The sequence below is a fragment of the Heterocephalus glaber genome, unplaced genomic scaffold, assembly GCF_053883595.1.
Source record: "Heterocephalus glaber isolate CG9 unplaced genomic scaffold, H.glaber_assembly_v1.0 deba00001504, whole genome shotgun sequence".
NCBI lineage: Eukaryota > Metazoa > Chordata > Mammalia > Rodentia > Bathyergidae > Heterocephalus > Heterocephalus glaber.
Genome location: NW_028258324.1, coordinates 49,450,032 through 49,467,055, shown reverse-complemented (window position 1 = coordinate 49,467,055; position 17,024 = coordinate 49,450,032). Strand labels below are relative to the sequence as shown.

Sequence of the window (17,024 nt, the reverse complement as noted above, 5' to 3'; positions counted from 1 at the left end):
CCTATCGTAAATCCAATTTAGTCATGATATGTATTTCTTTCTACATATTATTTCATGTTAATATTTTATTTTGAAATAAAGTTAGCCTTTTTTTAAGATGTCCAAAGTTATCTAGCATTCATAAAATAAGTTCCCTTGCTCTAATATCTGTAAGAATTTATATAAAAGTGGTATGAATTTGTCATTAAATATTAGATAGTTTTAGCCAGTGTTATGGCTGTGTCTAGGTGTCCTCCTCCTAGAGTCTCAAGCAGTCATAGGTGGGGCTTTACAGAAGTGGCTGGATTGGAACTGGGGATTTAGCTCAGTGGTGCTGCCTCCTGCCTCACAAATGCAAGGTCCTGAGTTCAATCCCCTGTACCAAAAAAGAAAAAAGAAATAGTGACTGGATCTATAATATGTGATACTGGGATTATGGGTGTCTGATTACTAAATCAGTCCAATTGATTGGTTTGGCATAGTTCTAGGTGAGGATAATGGGAAGGCCCACCCTGGGTGTGAGTGCAACTCACCCTCGGGGCATGTAGCCTGGTTAGAATATAAGGGACAAAAAGAGGGCTGCTGTCATCACTTGCTGCTTCTTCAGTACTTTGCTGCTTTGCTGCCTTCTGCTTGCCATGAACTGTTTCTCCTCTGTGATGCCCCTCTGCTATGCCTCCCTGCCTTGGAGCCAGCCAATTATGAACTAAAACCTCTACAAAGGTTAGGTTTTTGTACCTCTGAGAGCTACAATAAACCTTTCCTCCTTTAACTTTAGATCATGGACATTTTGTGTCAGCAACAAGAAAAGTAACTAAGACAGACAGTGACGCCATTTGGGCTTAGTGATTTCTGTCTAGATGTTTTTAAATATAGATTTCATTCCTTTAGTGTTGATAGGAATGTTTAAGCTTTCTACTGCATACATCATTAAATTATGTTTTTCTAGAACTATGGCTATGGGAATCATAGTATTCACCATAGTAATGAGTCTGAATTTGCTCACATCTTCCTGCATCTACACCTCTGGATAGTAGTATACACATGGACTGTAAGTTTGTCTATGTAACATGTTTCAGCCAGTAAGAAAGTAGCAAAAATAACAAAAATGGAAATTAGAAAATTATTTGCTGCTTTTGGAATCTTGCTACCACATGAACAATCATGCATTGGACTACTGACAATGACATATGACTCCATCATCTATCACTCTAACCAAATACCAGTATACCTGTGCTACTCTGAGGAATGCACCCCCGGCATTGTTGACATCCAAATCCCAGGACTCTGTGCATATGTTAGATGGTAAAAGGGACTTTGGAGATGTGGCTAGGTAATATACCTTGAGATAGGAGATTGCCCTAGATTATAAGTGGTTGGGTCAGATGTAATCATGAGTTTCCTTAGGAGGAGGAGGCAGTAGATTTTTCTAGAGGAAATGGTGATATAAGGACAGAAGTAGAGATTAGAGTGATGCATTCATACTCAAAAGAATATTAGTAGACTTGAAACATTGGAGAAGGCAAAGACCATATTCTTTCCTAGAAAGTCTAGATGGAACCAGTACTACTGACAGTGGATCAAACTGTATTAGACTTCTCATTACCAAACAAAGGGAGTAAATTTGTGTTTTAGCCACTTCATTTGTGATAATTTGTTACAGCACCAATAGGAAACTAATACAGATTTTGGTATCAGGTGCAGTGCTGTTATAACAAATACTTTAAAATGGAGAAGTAGGGGTGGGGATTTAGCTCAGTGGTTCCACCGCCTGTCCAGCAAGTGCAAGGACCCAAGTTCAATCCCTGGTATCAAAAATAAATAAATAAATAAATAAATAAATAAATAAATAAATAAATAAATGAAATAGATAAGTGGCTATGGCATTATCAATGAGAAGATGCTATAATTATAAATAAAAAGATATAAAAGTCTAGATTCTGAGATAATGGATATTTTAATTATTTGATTAAACCATTTCATAATTATACATATTTCAAAACATCATATTATGAGTCATAAGTTCATATAATTTTATTAATTTAAAAATAAACAAAAGAATCCCAAATACATTGAAAAGAAAAAAGCCAAGATTGCCTTGAAGAATTGGTATTAGAAATATGGATGTTAATGACTCTACTAATGATAATTCAGAAGAAGTAAGAATCATAATAGAGAGGAATTATATCATGGGAATGTCTAAATTGTCAAAACAGGCTCTTGGTAGAAATATAAATGTTAAGTGTGTGCTGGGAAATCTCAGGAGGAAATGAGTAATGTTATTGGAAACGAGATGAAAGGGCCCCTTTTTATGTAGTTGCAGAGAATTTAGTGGAATTGTATCCTACCATTACGTGGGGTGGAAGGGATTGAATATGATTTACTTGGTTATTTAGCTGAGATTCCCAAGTAAAGGGGCAGCATGATTTCTCTTGCTCCTTTTAGTAAAACCAACTGGAAAGATACAGACTGAGAGGAGAAATGCTATGCAAAAAGGAATGAGAACTTAATGACTGAGAAAATTCTCTCCTTATCCAGATTTTAAAAATGCTAAATTTAGAAAAAAACTGCTGTCAAGAAAATGTGCTCTGGATAGAAAGACAGTGGCTGGAGAACATTTTCCAAGGGTTGTGGAATATCAATATGGTTGTACTTTTATGTGTCAATTTGACTGGATAAAGGGTTACCTGGATAGCTGGTAAAACATTATTTTATGGTGAGTGTATAAGGATATTTCTGGAAGAGACTGGCATTTCAATCATTACATTGAATAAAGATTTGGTCTTGCCAATGTGACTAGGCACCATCCAATCCACTGAAGGTCTAAATAGAACAAAAGAGCAGAATAAAGGCACATTTGCAATATTAGGGATGGGGCATCCATTTTCTCTTGCCCTTTGACATAGCAACTCTTGGTCTAGGACTAATACATCATTCATTGGCCTCCCTCATTCCCAGACCCTCAAATTTGGACTAAACTGCACCATCAGATTTCCTGGTTCTCCAGCTTGCGAATAGCAGATCATGGAACTCCTTGACCTCCATAATCATGCGAGCCAATTCTTTTTTTTTTTTTTTTTGGTACCGGGGATCGAACTCAGGACCTTGTGCTTGTGAGGCAAGCGGTGGCACCACTGAGCTAAATCCCTGGCCCAAGCCAATTATTATAATAAATCTATTATAAAGCATATGTGTAATTATATACTTTACATAAACATATACATTTATGTATGCTTATGTACATGTATATATGCATATGCATGTATGTATATAAACTATTTATACTATTGGTTCTGTTTTTCTGAGGAACTGTGAACTAATATTTTAGTAACACAGGTGGTTCTGGAAAAACAGAATTTTAAGGATGAGGTTTCTGAATTCATCTAAAATCTCTAGAACTGGCTTTCTAATCTTACTAAAGACATTAATGACTCAACTTCCAGTAGTAAAGAGAGTACTGATAGTCTCTCAAAAAATATCTGCATCAACCTCTTATAAGAAAGAAGAAGCTAAATGACTCTATATGATGACTTTGAACATCTGGAAAACTAAGAAATATGTGACAGGAATATAATGAATATATTTGTTGGTTGCTCCTAATGTCACTCAAAAAAGTTGAAAAAGAAAAGCATAATTGCAGGGATTCAACAAACACTACATAAATGACCTAGGAGTTTCTGGATGTGCACTGAAGGAAAAAAAAAAAAACCCTATTTCCAGTGGCAGTAGACTGAAAATGCTAAAAATCAAACACGGGATGTCATCCCATAACTAGCTGGATTACAATGCATGCTGGAGTCCCATCTGTACAGGGTGTCTATTGTTAAAGTTAGGGCATTGCTTGAGAAAGAATGGGTCCTACAAGCTGGGATGGAGCCATGTGCAAAGACCCTGATGAAGCAGGGAACACTGAATCCCTTCATTCATACCCAGAGGAATTGTCCTTCCCATCCAGCTAAAGTGACTTCAACCTAGGGAAGTGGCCTACCCTTCTCCAGAGGTGGTTTGTCCACAAACCCAAAACCTCACAAAATTCCTTCTCAGGCTGAAGATGTACCTCAGGACTAGAGTGCCTGCCTAGCTTGTGCAAGGCTCTGGGTTTAATAACCTGAATAGCAAGCACAAACAAAAATTAAAAAATTTTTCTCTTTTATGTTTTTAATCTCAGGTATTTTGTTATAGTAAAACAAAGCTAACATATATTATTTTACATTATTTAAATACTTTAATTTACAGCCTAATATTTAGTTATATATCTGAAGTGTAACATCACTCAAGTACTTTAACTCTTGTGGTTAAGTAATGGGTTAGTGCCTTTTCAGTTGTGTGCAGGATATTTTATTGTGTTAGAATTATAATCTTCTCTCTCTCTCTTTTGGAGGTCAAGTATACTTTACAATGCATTTGGGTACCAAGTTGACAAGGGATGGCAGAGATTACTGTTTCAATTAGCAGACTGAGGAAAACTCAACCTTACCCTGGAGGGCCAGAAATGATTACATTTCAACAGCTCTCCCACATTCCCAGGCCTTCATATTCAGACTGAATCACATCACCATCTTTTCCTGGAAAACTCTATTACAATTGTCTTCATCAATTTCCTCATCACTGGGACAAAATACCCTCTACCTGCAACTTAATGGAGGTTAGGTTTATTTTGGCTCATGGTTTTAGTCCATATATGGTTACCCAGCTGCAAGAAAGGAAGGTGTGGTAGACAGGTGTGGCAGAGGGAAAGCTGTTTACCTGGTGGTGACCAGGAAGCAGAGAAGCAATGGAGCCTAGAAGGGTGATACACCCTTCCAGGTCATTCCCACAGTGACCTGCCTCTTCTGACCAGATCCCACCTCCTAACAGCAAGTCAGCTGCAATGCCTCATGATCTAATCACTTTCCTAATACCTGAGGCTGTGGGGGTCATTTAGATCTAATCCATAACAATAATCAACAATCTGCTAAAGCCTTCCAAAATTTATGTTATGAGATTAGGCTTATGACTTGGCCGTGTCAACAGCAGGCAGGAACATAAATGAGATTATCCACAAAAGACATGTGAAAGATTCCTTGTTCAAATGGAGTGAATTGTGTGACATGTGAATTCACAAGGATTTTGAAAATATTGTACGAGAAACACTTACAGCTTGGTTTGAATGAAGAGAGGAGAAAATAAAAGGATTTTTGACTCCACAAATTTTACAAGCGGAAAACAACTGATAAAAACTTCATTGCAAATTGTGCCATCCTTCATGAAAAAAGGAAGGATTACTCATGTTAAAGCCTTATATATCCAATCAAAGCTTTTATAAGGATGTTCCTTGTCTTAGCAAATTATAAAGTCACTTTGTGTAGTATATGTATGACATCTTCCTAGGCTTTCCTTGGGCAGAAACTCAAGACATTTATAAACATATTTTTGATCAACTGAAGCAGCCATTTTATATCATGGAATTTCCTGTATCAAAGCTGCAACCTCCTGATGTCAGAGCAGCACACCAGGACCATAACTCAGCCCCAATAATAAATTAGAGGGACAAAGTTTAATGAAAGGAAGACACTTTATTTCTAAAGAGGAAAAGAAGGGAGAAAGGAGAAGACAGATAGCTACCCAGATAAGAATCAGGGTAGGGGGCTCCGGAAAGATGCAGGCCGGCTGGGCCCTTTGTTCTCAGCTGTTTTTTTTAGAGGGGCAGGTGAGTAGCTCTTTTCCTCCCTCCACCCAGAACTTGCCATCACTGGGTTGGCTTCCAGGTACCTCTCTGCCTAATGTCATTAATTCTGGTGGTCTAGTCTAGGTGTAGCCTTTTTACTGTTTACTTGTTCTTGACGTAACTTTTGAAGCCTTATCTTTGGGATGGGTGGCTAGTTGGCAAGGGGCCACCTTATTCTTTGTGAGCTCAGTTGGCAAGGGGGCACCTTATTCTTTGTGAGCTCAGTAAGGGGGTGTGTGGTTATCTATTGTGTTCTATAACCCTAGAGTGAACAATATAGTGACTCTAGAGTGACCACACATGTAAGCATGTATGTCGGTGCATAAGTGAGTACACACTGCCTTAATCAGCCCTCCCCTTGCTTCCACTATATTTTATTGTAGGTGGGGGCGGCTTATTGTTTGTGTACCAGACTTTCTGTGTCCTGCCTGTCAGCTCTTTTGCTGGTCTCTATGTGTAAGTCTCAAGGTCATTTGGTGTCTTTTATCTTTTTTTGTTTTTTCCTTTTTCTTTTTCTGTCTTTGACTTGTTTCCCAGAGGAATCTAATAAAGTTTGCTTTTAACTCTTTCTAGTCAGGATTAGCTAGATCTAAGGAGGCCCTTACTTTACTTTCTCATCTACAGACACCCGTCCCTGCGCTCCTTATATTCTCGCTGTAATTCTATAATTTTTAAGAATCACAAAGGCTATCATGGAACTTTTTAAATGTCAATAATATTTAAGAACTCTTAAACAGAGAAAACATTCACTGGTCATTTTTCTTTGATATCTAAACCTCCAAATAAAACACCATCTCAAAAATGGCCTCTCAAAGCAAGTCAAAATAGTTTACTGAAACTCAAGATTCCAGAAACTTTTTACACTAATCATTCTCTCTCTCCCCAATTCTAACAACATTCATTCACATTTTTTCTGTTCCTTATATGCTTCTTTCCTTGAACAAGTTATCACTTCCTTGGGGTTTTCCTCAAAGATCTATCTAGCAGCCACATTTTATTATCTTTGCTAAAGGACAATTGCAGATTCAACTAAATTAGTTGACATATTTTCAGGTCTTACAACAGGCTTATCTTTAAGTCTGATAGGACCATGTGCAACACACATTTCCCTTTCTAAAACATAATGTGTACAGTAATTACTGCTCCCCATCCCTTCTAAATATATTATCAAAATTGCTATGTTATCTGTTTTCACAACTGCAAAGTACTCCATGGTATGGGTGGATTCTTATGTATTCATCCTATTAGTGAATAGTGTTTTGATACAGTGATGGGGCCTTGAAGCCTTATGTACACACAGGTCATTTTCTATCTTTGTCAGCATATTTTGGGAAAAAAAATTAGTACACACAGAAGTCAAAGGACAAGTGTATATAGTTTGGCAGGTATTGCTAAATTCCCCTCCATAGAGGTTGGAGTCATTTTATATTAATACTAGAAATGTGTGAATACATTTCCCCACAGCTTCACCAGCAGAAACATTAACTTCTAATGATGTATTTAAAATGGCATGTTAGTGTAATTTTAATGATTGATTATCCGACATTTATAAGGTTCACTTTCTGTTTTTTGTAAACTATTATCTTATGGCAATTTTTCTGTTGTGTTTTGGAGACTAGTTCTTAGTGTCCTCCCTCTAAATACAAATTATTTGTTTTATATATTCTTCTCCTGGTTTTTGGGTGACTTTTAAAATTATGTTCATATAAACTTTTTTTTTTTTGGTACCAGGGATGGAACATAGGACCTTCCACAGGCAAAGGAACCAGAGCTAAATCCCCAGCCTATAAACTTCTTTGTATTAAGTTCCACACAAATTACACTAAGCTTTTGGTTGGACTTAAACATCTATGTTAATTTGAAAAAAATTACATCGGTTCAATATTAAATCTATTCATAAACATGCCAGTACTGTATTTTTGTCCTAGACGCTTGTCATTAGGTTTTCTCAGTGAGGACTTTTGATACTGCTCAGTATATAATGGGTATGCCTGATTTAAAATTCCATATTTTCCTATCATTTTAGAAGTTAAGCTATTATTTCTTGTGGGGGTTTTTTGGTACCAGGGATCGAACTCGGGACCTTGTACTTGCGAGGCCGGCACCAGAACCACTGAGCTAAATCCCCAGCCCTAAGCTATTATTTCTTCAAATATTTTCTATGCCCATTATTCTAATTTCTCTCCAGATATCCTCTTAGAGATATTGGATATTCTGGGTTTTTTTTTTTGTGCCGGGGATCGAACTCGGGACCTTGCGCTTGCGAGGCAGGCGCCAGAACCACTGAGCAAAATCCCCGGGCCTGATATTGTTTTTTATATCCTTAAAACATGGTTTAGTACTTTTCAACTCTGCCTATGAGACCTGGGTAATTTTCTCAAATGTTCTCAGCTGTGCCTCTATTTTTGTTTTTAAAAGTTCAATGTAAGTTCTTTTTCAAATCAAGCTTTAAAAAAAAAAAATCATGCTGGCCTATTACTTAGTATGAGCTTTTTCCTATAAATATATTAAAAGTATTTTTGATCAACTTATATTTCAGTTCTTGGAGTACAGTCTATTTGCTTCATCTGTTTAATGCCTCATTTTCTATTTTTGTTTTGAGATATCTTCGACCAGCCTTTTCTTATTTTTTTAAAGACTGTCTCATATTTCCTAAGCTATTTCTAATGGATCACTTTTTTTTTTTTTTACATTTTAAGATCTAGTGTAAAATTCATAACCAAAGTATAATCTTCTGTAGTCCCAAGTCACCATTTTCATAACATTCCACGATCCCCAAGGTGCCATCACCTATACCTGCAACAAGATGATCAGGGAGCAACTTTCCAGCACTTTTTGGCCTACATCTTGGTCTCAAATCCCATCTGCTAATTTTTGGTATCATTGTAAACTTACCACTCTGGCTTTGAGTTCTCAACTTCTCATACCTGAGTGTTTCCATACAGTTCTTAATCTTAGTTGTATGTTAAAATTATTATTTAGGGCTGGGAATTTAGCTCAGTGGTTCTGCTGCCTGCCTCCCAAGTGCAAGGACCTGAGTTCAATCCCCGGTACCAAAATAAATAAATAAATAAATAAATAAATAAATTTCACAAAGAAATGTTTTGATGTTTCTTTTAGGATGCCCATTTTGAATGTAGTTACTTAGTCATATTGTAAAAGTCCTTATAATTTTTATTAAGAAGTAGTGCCTGAGTTTTACTAACCAAACTTTTGGAACCTATTGATGAATCATACATCATTCTCTTTTAAATTGTCAACATAAGTCTTATTAATACATTTCTTGATGTTAAACCACCTTTGCATTCTTGGAAGAATAGTATCTGATGGGGTAAAAGCCTTAAAGCACTTCAAAAGGTTCATATAACAAATGAAACATATATGATATTCTCAATAGAGAAGAAAGTTTTTATTTAGCAGCCATGTATGAATCAGAATCTCAACACATGAAGAAGCATACATGCAAACTGACAATGAAGAAGTTTAAAGTTAAAATTAACCACCTGTTATATTTTGCCAGTGAACACTCAATACTTTTCTAACTTCATGCTGTAAATTATGTCCTTTTCTCATCTCTGAGAACCCTCACCCTTCTGGGAGAAACTCATGCCTTCACAATGAAATGATAAAGGTTATGTGTTTTCTGCCAGAAAAATGCATATAAACACACACATGCTCAAAATATTAATGGAAGAAGGAATAAACAAGCGAGCAAACTAAATTTAGAGCACAGGCTGATGAGGTATTCATCTTTGTCAATGAACATTTGTTTGAAGGAATTGTGTAAGACATGACACATAAAATACACTTGGGTTTAAAGTTGTTTATTTACAAAGTTCTTAGTACTATAACTACTTTTAAAATGTAGCAATTACTAATCTGTGAACTGGCACATATATGGCACAGAAAAAAGTCTACAGAGTCAAGCTATTAAAGCTGATCATTAAAACTTTTAAGTAACAGTGACACCTTTGCAGTACTCCCTAAACAGTAGGAAATAAAAATGCATTTATTCGTAGGAACTTATTATTTTTGTACCACTGATTATAAAGAAAAATGCGAAAAATAACATCAGACTCTGAAGAATACTTTATAAAAGAAAATGTCCAATTTTACATTTAATTATAAACCACAAATAAAGTTTACCATACACGTATCTATGCTTTTCATAGCAGATTATCAAAGCTGATGGCAACTTTGTAAAGAGTATAAACAATCTTTACCACAATTCTTCCACGGTTCTATACTTTGAAGTAAAATTCAATATAACATCCAACTAAATCAAAATTTACTAGTGGCTAAAATCGCCAGAACTATACTGTTTGTTTATACCTATATCTTGCTTTTGCAATATATCTAATGTTTTTTAAACTTTCTTTCCTTTTCTCAATTTGCAAAAATATTTTGAAGCAATCTTCTTTGTAATTATTTTAAAAAGGCAGATCTTTTTAAATCCACATACAAGATCTTGAAAATATTTGGGAAGAAAATAAACACCAAAGAGAGCAGTTAAGTACATCAAAGGGTACATGTGAAGAAGTGCCATACTATTTAATCAGAAATATATGCAGATTTTTTCTGGTAATTATTGTAATAATCATTTAATCTCTGCACAAACTGAGACGCACATGTATGTGTTTTTATAAATTCATTCACGAATACTATACAGATTAACAGTAGTATCTAGCACCCATCAATAAAATTTATTTACTATATTATGGGCTACAAAGCTACCGAAACATGAATAACTTAAATTCTGGTCTTCAGAGGGGAATGAGCAAAGAGACAAATTACATCAAAATCAACATAATTTTTACATGAATTAACTTGAACAGTGGAAGAGGTAAACCTTAGTCTTTTAAGAAGAAAATTAAATGGCATAGTTTAGTGTTACCTATCTTTTTTCCAGCTTTCACCAAGTGCTAATTACAAGTACCATTTAAGTCAGTTTCTTATTTGAGTACAAGTTTCTATAATTTAAATGTCATATCAAATGAGTTGTTGATCTACTTAAAGTATGACTTCGCCTTTCAAAGAAAGAAGGAAGGCTGACAAGGGAAGGAGATGGGATACCCTGTAAAGAGAAGACAAATATTTTAAATTTTTACTTTAAAAATTTGTAACATACAGTTCAGTATCATGCCTGTCACTTTTACATTTTACAAATTACCATAACAATAAATCAGAAGACATCTGATAATTTTAAACACTTTAAATGGAAGAAATTTAGAATTAGAAGAGAATTGGGATAAAACGTAAATGATTTTAGCATTCTGAAACAAAAACCAAATGAATACTGTAGTTAACTAGATGTTAACTCAACTGTTACAGATATTGGCTTAGGGACCTAATTTTCTTCTGTGAGATTTTTTTTTTTTTTGGTACCAGGTATTGAAATTGGGACCTTGCACTTGCAAGGCAGGCGGTGGAACCACTGAGCTAAATTCCCAGCCCTTCTGTGAGATATTAATGGTTCAATGTTGCAGATTATAAAAGAAAAAATTATAAATGGGTAAACAAGTTTTTGAAGTAAAAAGATAAATAAAAATGGCTTAATTAAGGCCGAAATAGGAGAGGTGAAACTACAATTTTTCAAAATTAAGTCATATACTCCTAGAGTGTTTGCATTCAATGTGCAATTCATATGAATATGTAAGCAGGTGTATTTACATATAAAATTATATATGTAGTATAAACATGTACATAAAATTTACTCCATATGAAAGTTGAGCAAAACACTAGTGCTTCTTTCTGCTTACCAGTGGTTAAATTACTGTTTTAGAGGTCAAAGTTAAACATCAAAATTTTTAGCTATAACAAAGAAATATGCACAAGAATATAAAACCCAAGAGTAGATATAAGTGAAAATAAAACTATAGACTACTGCTTTAACATATGTGATTTTACTCCTCAAAGAAATAATAAGAAATAAAACTCAGTCTCTGCTGTTACTGGACCCCATTTGTATAAACAAAACCACAGTATTTACATTAGTATACCAACAAGCCAGATTGAGATGTTTCTTATTTATCTTAGAACATATCTCAATCTCCGTCAACTGCCTATCAAATAAATATGCTTTGAGTTCATTAATAGTAAGGTTTTATCAATTACTTTTGTAAATAAAAGAAGTTAGATGTTTAGAGACACATCCTTCCTCAAAAAAGATGGGAGGTATTAATAATTATCTCTATTTTTAGAAAGTTAAATTCTATACCAACTCCATAATAAGTCTTTCAGCCCGTTAAATCAAAACTACTTACTGCTAATGATGATGTGCTAGAAAGGCGACTCACTGCATGTTTATCATTGCTGGGAGGACTTCTTCCCTCCACTGAGTTATGGGATGGCATGAGAGCCATCCGTAGAGCTCGTTTTGGAGTTTTGGAAAAAGAGAATGCTCTTGTAACCTAAAATTAAAAAGGGATACAATTTTTTAAATCTAGACAAATTTAATTTGGCTGATAAGAATGTGCATAAAGAAAGCCAAATATAGTACTTTCTACAAAGAGTATGTGGCAGGATTTTCTTTAGTATAAAGCAGTGACAAAATATAATTGTAGACTGCAGATTATTCTATCTTGCATTTAAAAAGCATTGAAGTTAAAAAAGTGGAAGGAAAACCGCCTGCAAGATAAGAAACCTGGGTTCTTACCTGATTCTGCCACAGACTAGTTGTGAAACGTTTAATCCAAAAGCACTTGAATCTCAATTTCCTTACTGGAAGAGTGAAGAAGTTCCCTTGAATCATCACTTAACATGTTTATCTACTATATATCATACATGCTAAATGATGGAAAATATAAAAATGGTATAAAGCCTACCTTTCAAAGGGAAAGGAAACAAAACTAAACTTGTAAAACTATGATGGCCACAATTTTCCTTTGGAACACTAAAATTCTACTTCTACTTTAAAAAGCCTTATACCAACATATTTATGTAGTGCTCAACAACTTCCATGAGATAAGTAAGGAAATCATCATCATATAAAGACTAAAACATTTCCAGAGATAGGAATTGATCCTAGGTCTCTGGACTTAACCATATTTCCCTGAAAATAAGACCTAACTGAAAAATAAGCCCTAGCGAGACTTTCCAGGATACTACCTGAAAAGCCCTACCCAAAATAAGCCCTGGTTAAGACTGTTAGCCAGATGGATCCATTTAGTATATCCACTGCAACACATAACAGATGTACTGAATTATAAAATAATATTAACATAATAAAGTATAAATAAATATTGATATTAATACTTAATTCAACATGGCGTGTTATAATAGATGCACTTAAGGTACTTGTGCAAAATGAAAAAGTGTTTTCTGAATTTTGGTGCCTGCAATTTTTCATCACCTTTGTGTGGGCCATCAATCTTAATTAACTATCATCATTTTTGTTGCCACTCCTGTCTTGTAACTCTTCAATTAACACTTGATTTAATGGAAACTTTGTGAAGCCTCGCTTCCAAGAGGTCGGGACTTGGGTGAAGAATTCATGGAATAAACTAGCTGACAGCTGTATTTCCAATGCACTACAAGCAGGCTATATAGACAAGAAGTACTCAATTAAGGAGAGCTCAATTGCTGGACATGAGAGATTGCAGCCAATGGTTTTACAGGAAATTAAGTCATAAGAAATTCAGCCCAGAATTTAGAATTTGGAGAGTTATGATGATGTTCAGAAGACAAGGACATGACTGTATGTGAATAAATGTAGATTTTTGTACATGAATAAATGTAGATTGTTGCATGTGAAAAAATACGACATTCCTTGAAAATAAATATTAATGTATCTTTTGGAGCAAAAATTAATATAAGACATGGTCTTATTTTTGGGAAAACGTGGTAATCATGTGCCCTTTGATGAAAAATGATGAATGCACATATATCTAGCTCTCAAACACCAACAGTAGATTTCTAATGTAGCATAGGTCATAGAATTACCACTATAATAAGAATTGGAAAGATAGTAAGTTATAATTACTGTGACAAAGAAGTCACTGAACTACAACTATTACCTTTGTTGGTCACTTTCTAGAAACAAAGAATAGCTTTGTTGTAAAGACTGTCTTTATATTGGTACAGCAATATGACAATCTGAAAAAATATATATTTTAGAAATACGTCAAATAATTTCACTATAACTCACCTTTTTTGAAGTCTTTTTTATTGCTCTAGATGCTCTACTCAGTGTACTATCCATATCTTTTGTATTTACTTCAAAGGATTCTGGATCAGCAGTATACATGAGATTCTCCTTTTGAAAAGTAATAATTATTTTTAAATGAAAAAATAACTTTCTAAAATCAAACCTTTAAGCACTCATATATGGGAGTTTATAAAGGAAAGTATTCTAGATTTGTGATGTACTTAAAATACTTTCTACTCTAAAATATAATAATTTAAGGATAGTGGGAAATAACATTCAGCAAATAAATAATTTTCTGCAAGGATCATAGACACCAAGGCCACAGAAAATAGCCATGAATATAAAATCTTACTAACAACTCTAAAATGAACAACTTTGAAACTTAGCAGTCTTAATGCTAAGTCTCTGCTACCAAGCCAACAACAGACTTTCCTTAATACAATCTCAAATTAAGACTTAGAGTTCCTTCTGTTTTTTCTTCCTCTGTTCACATCTGGAAGGATTCTAACTCAAAGGTTCTAAACTTGTTATCAAAAGGCTCCTACAGTGAAAATGGATAAAAATCAGTGCAAAATCTTGTGTGAACAAGTGCAGGGTGCACTTTTCCTGAGGAGAGGATTCACAGATTGTATCACATTCCCAAAGGACTTAAAGAACTCATATAAGCCAAAAGCCACTGATCAAAATTAACCTTAAAGTGAGGAAACTAATCTGTAAGTAATTTAAAATATTACTTATTTAAATGTCTTGGCTTTTAGAAGCAAGCAAGACAAAATGCTTTTGCATATTACTATAAACAGCTTTCACTTTATAAATCTAGACTCTGAATTGGTAAATTACCTCACTATTCTGGCACTGTAATACTATGCCTGCAGGACTGTCATTCTGTGGCTAGAGAGAATTTCAGGCAACTCTGTGAAAAAGTTTTTCTGAAAATTTTCTCATATGTAAAATGTATATCTGGTATATCTAATTGATACTACTGCTCACAAGGCTAAAATAAGGTAATGCATAGAAATACTATGCAATGAAATACTAAACCTCTTTACAAATACAAGATGTTAAATATTACATTCTACAATTCCAAATTCCTACCTTGGCTCTGCATCATTGAGAGCCACATAGATAAAGCCTGGGTTTACTAAAACTTCTCTAATTTTTGGAAGTAGCCTACATGTTCATCAACAGATGAATGGATAAAGAAAATGTCGTATTACACACAATGAAGAGTACTACTCTGCCATAAACTTGAGGCATCTGAATCAGATCCACAAGCTTAAATATCACATGGTTTCTCTTATATGAGAAACTCGAATTATAAATAAAAAGCAAAACAAAAGATAAATAGGAAGTAGGGAGAGAGATCTTCTCAGATGGGAAGGGGATCAAGAGATGTAGGGAAGAGGGTAGGGGGAGAAAAAGGGCATGAAAAAAGGAATTAGGATACAGATATACAAGTACCAACTCCACACAAGGAATGTAAGCATTCTGTACTGCAAACATGTAATAAAAACATTTTGTTTTTAAAGAATGAAATCCATTCTGATATTGGGAAATGGGAAGGGGAACAAAGGCAGAGGGAGGAAGGAAGGAAGGGACAAGAAAAACAGAAGAAAAATGGAAACAAAGCTTTTGTACATAGGGAGGGGAGGGGCCTTGAGGGGGGAAGAGATAAAATAAAATTTATTAATTAAAAAAAGAAAAATCCATTCTGCCTATTCCAGACCTTCTTTTCCATTTGATCCATTTACTATATGCCTCTTATCTAATCACAATTGGGAAATAGCACTTGTAATTATATCTTTTAAAAGCAACATAACATAATTTGAAAACATAGCCTTTTTTGTTTTGTTTTTTGGTTTTTTTTGGTACCAGGGATCGAACTCGGGACCTTACACTTGCAAGGCAGGCAGCAGAACCACTCAGCTAAATCCCCAGCAACATAACAATTTGAAGTTAAAAAATGGAAAGCACTATTTGAAAACAAAATATAAACCGCAAATAACCAATTACGATTTATATTTTAGTATTACTTCTTATATTTTCCTATACACATAAAATGCTGTTTGTTTTCTGATAGGGGGTAAAACACAGGCTTGCTATGTAGCCCAGACTGGTCTCAAACTTGTTTCATAGTCTAGATAGCTGGGAACTTGAGATCCTCCTGCCTCAGCCTCCCAGAAAACTGGGATTACAGGTAGGCATAACCATATATAGCTCTAAAATGTTTCTTATAAGACAACTGGAGTCACACTATGTAGTTCTGCATTGCACATTTTTTAATTAGCAATATTGTTTTTTCAAGCCATTAAATATTCAAAGGAATGAGTCCTAAAGAATACCTTACAGTTCTGATTATGCCATTTTCTAAGCTAGAACATTAAATATAGAAAAGTAGAGTGTGAATATTTTAAAAGCTAGATATATCAAATTCTATTGGAAAAATTTCATTTTCCACACTAATTAGTGACTGCCAGCATAATGAAAAACTACCAACACATACTATCTAAATTTTATTTTGCTACTTTACTAAACTCTTCATATAAGTTTTTCTTTTTTGAGACAGTGTCTTTCTATATAATTCAGGCTGCCCTTGAACTTGCTACGTAGCTCAGGCTGGCATGGAACTCACAGTAAACCTCCTGCTTCAGTCTCCTGAGTACTGAGATTGCAGGTGTGTGCCACCATGGCCAGCTCAAAATCTAATAGTTTTTAATCAATCATCTTATCATTTGCAAAACAACTGAATAAATACCCCATGTCAATCCATGAGAAGAAAAGCAGCCAGAAACCTGATTCAATCTCTGATTTTCCCTGTATCCTCATTTACACACACACCCCCAGACCTGTAAGATTCCACATTATTAAGACTATCTACATCTCATAGTAGACGGACCATATTTCCTACTTTATAATATGGTACCATAAGCTAGGTGGAACTATACAGTCACATGGCATTTCAACGATGGGCATAGGAAACATCATCAGTGTTCAGTATCTTTAGTTAACCCAATGAGCACTAAGCTACACACCCCCAGCCTCCCACCACCTTTTGATTTGAGTCAAGGTTTGGTAAGTTGTCAGGCTAGCCTCAAACTCCCAAGTGATCCTCCTGCCTCAGCCTTCCAAATAGCTGGGATTTACAGGTATAAATAAGCCATGCCTGGCTTTGTCTGCATAATGTTACAGGAC

At 34.8% G+C, this 17,024-nt stretch overlaps 1 protein-coding gene across 5 annotated transcripts in view; it reads right to left on the bottom strand.

Annotated features, from left to right (window-relative positions):
• Positions 1-9,068: 9,068 nt before the first annotated feature.
• Ect2 (epithelial cell transforming 2) overlaps positions 9,069-17,024 on the bottom strand; it is a 68,464-nt gene continuing 60,508 nt past the window's right edge. For all 5 annotated transcript variants that reach the window (XM_004834608.3, XM_021254245.2, XM_021254247.2 and 2 more), the window contains 3 exons: positions 13,833-13,940; positions 11,950-12,096; positions 9,069-10,760 (listed from right to left, as the gene is read on the bottom strand). In XM_004834608.3, coding sequence (XP_004834665.1) covers positions 10,671-10,760; positions 11,950-12,096; positions 13,833-13,940 — 345 coding nt within the window. In that variant the 3' untranslated portion in view covers positions 9,069-10,670. The remainder of the gene's footprint in view (positions 10,761-11,949; positions 12,097-13,832; positions 13,941-17,024) is intronic.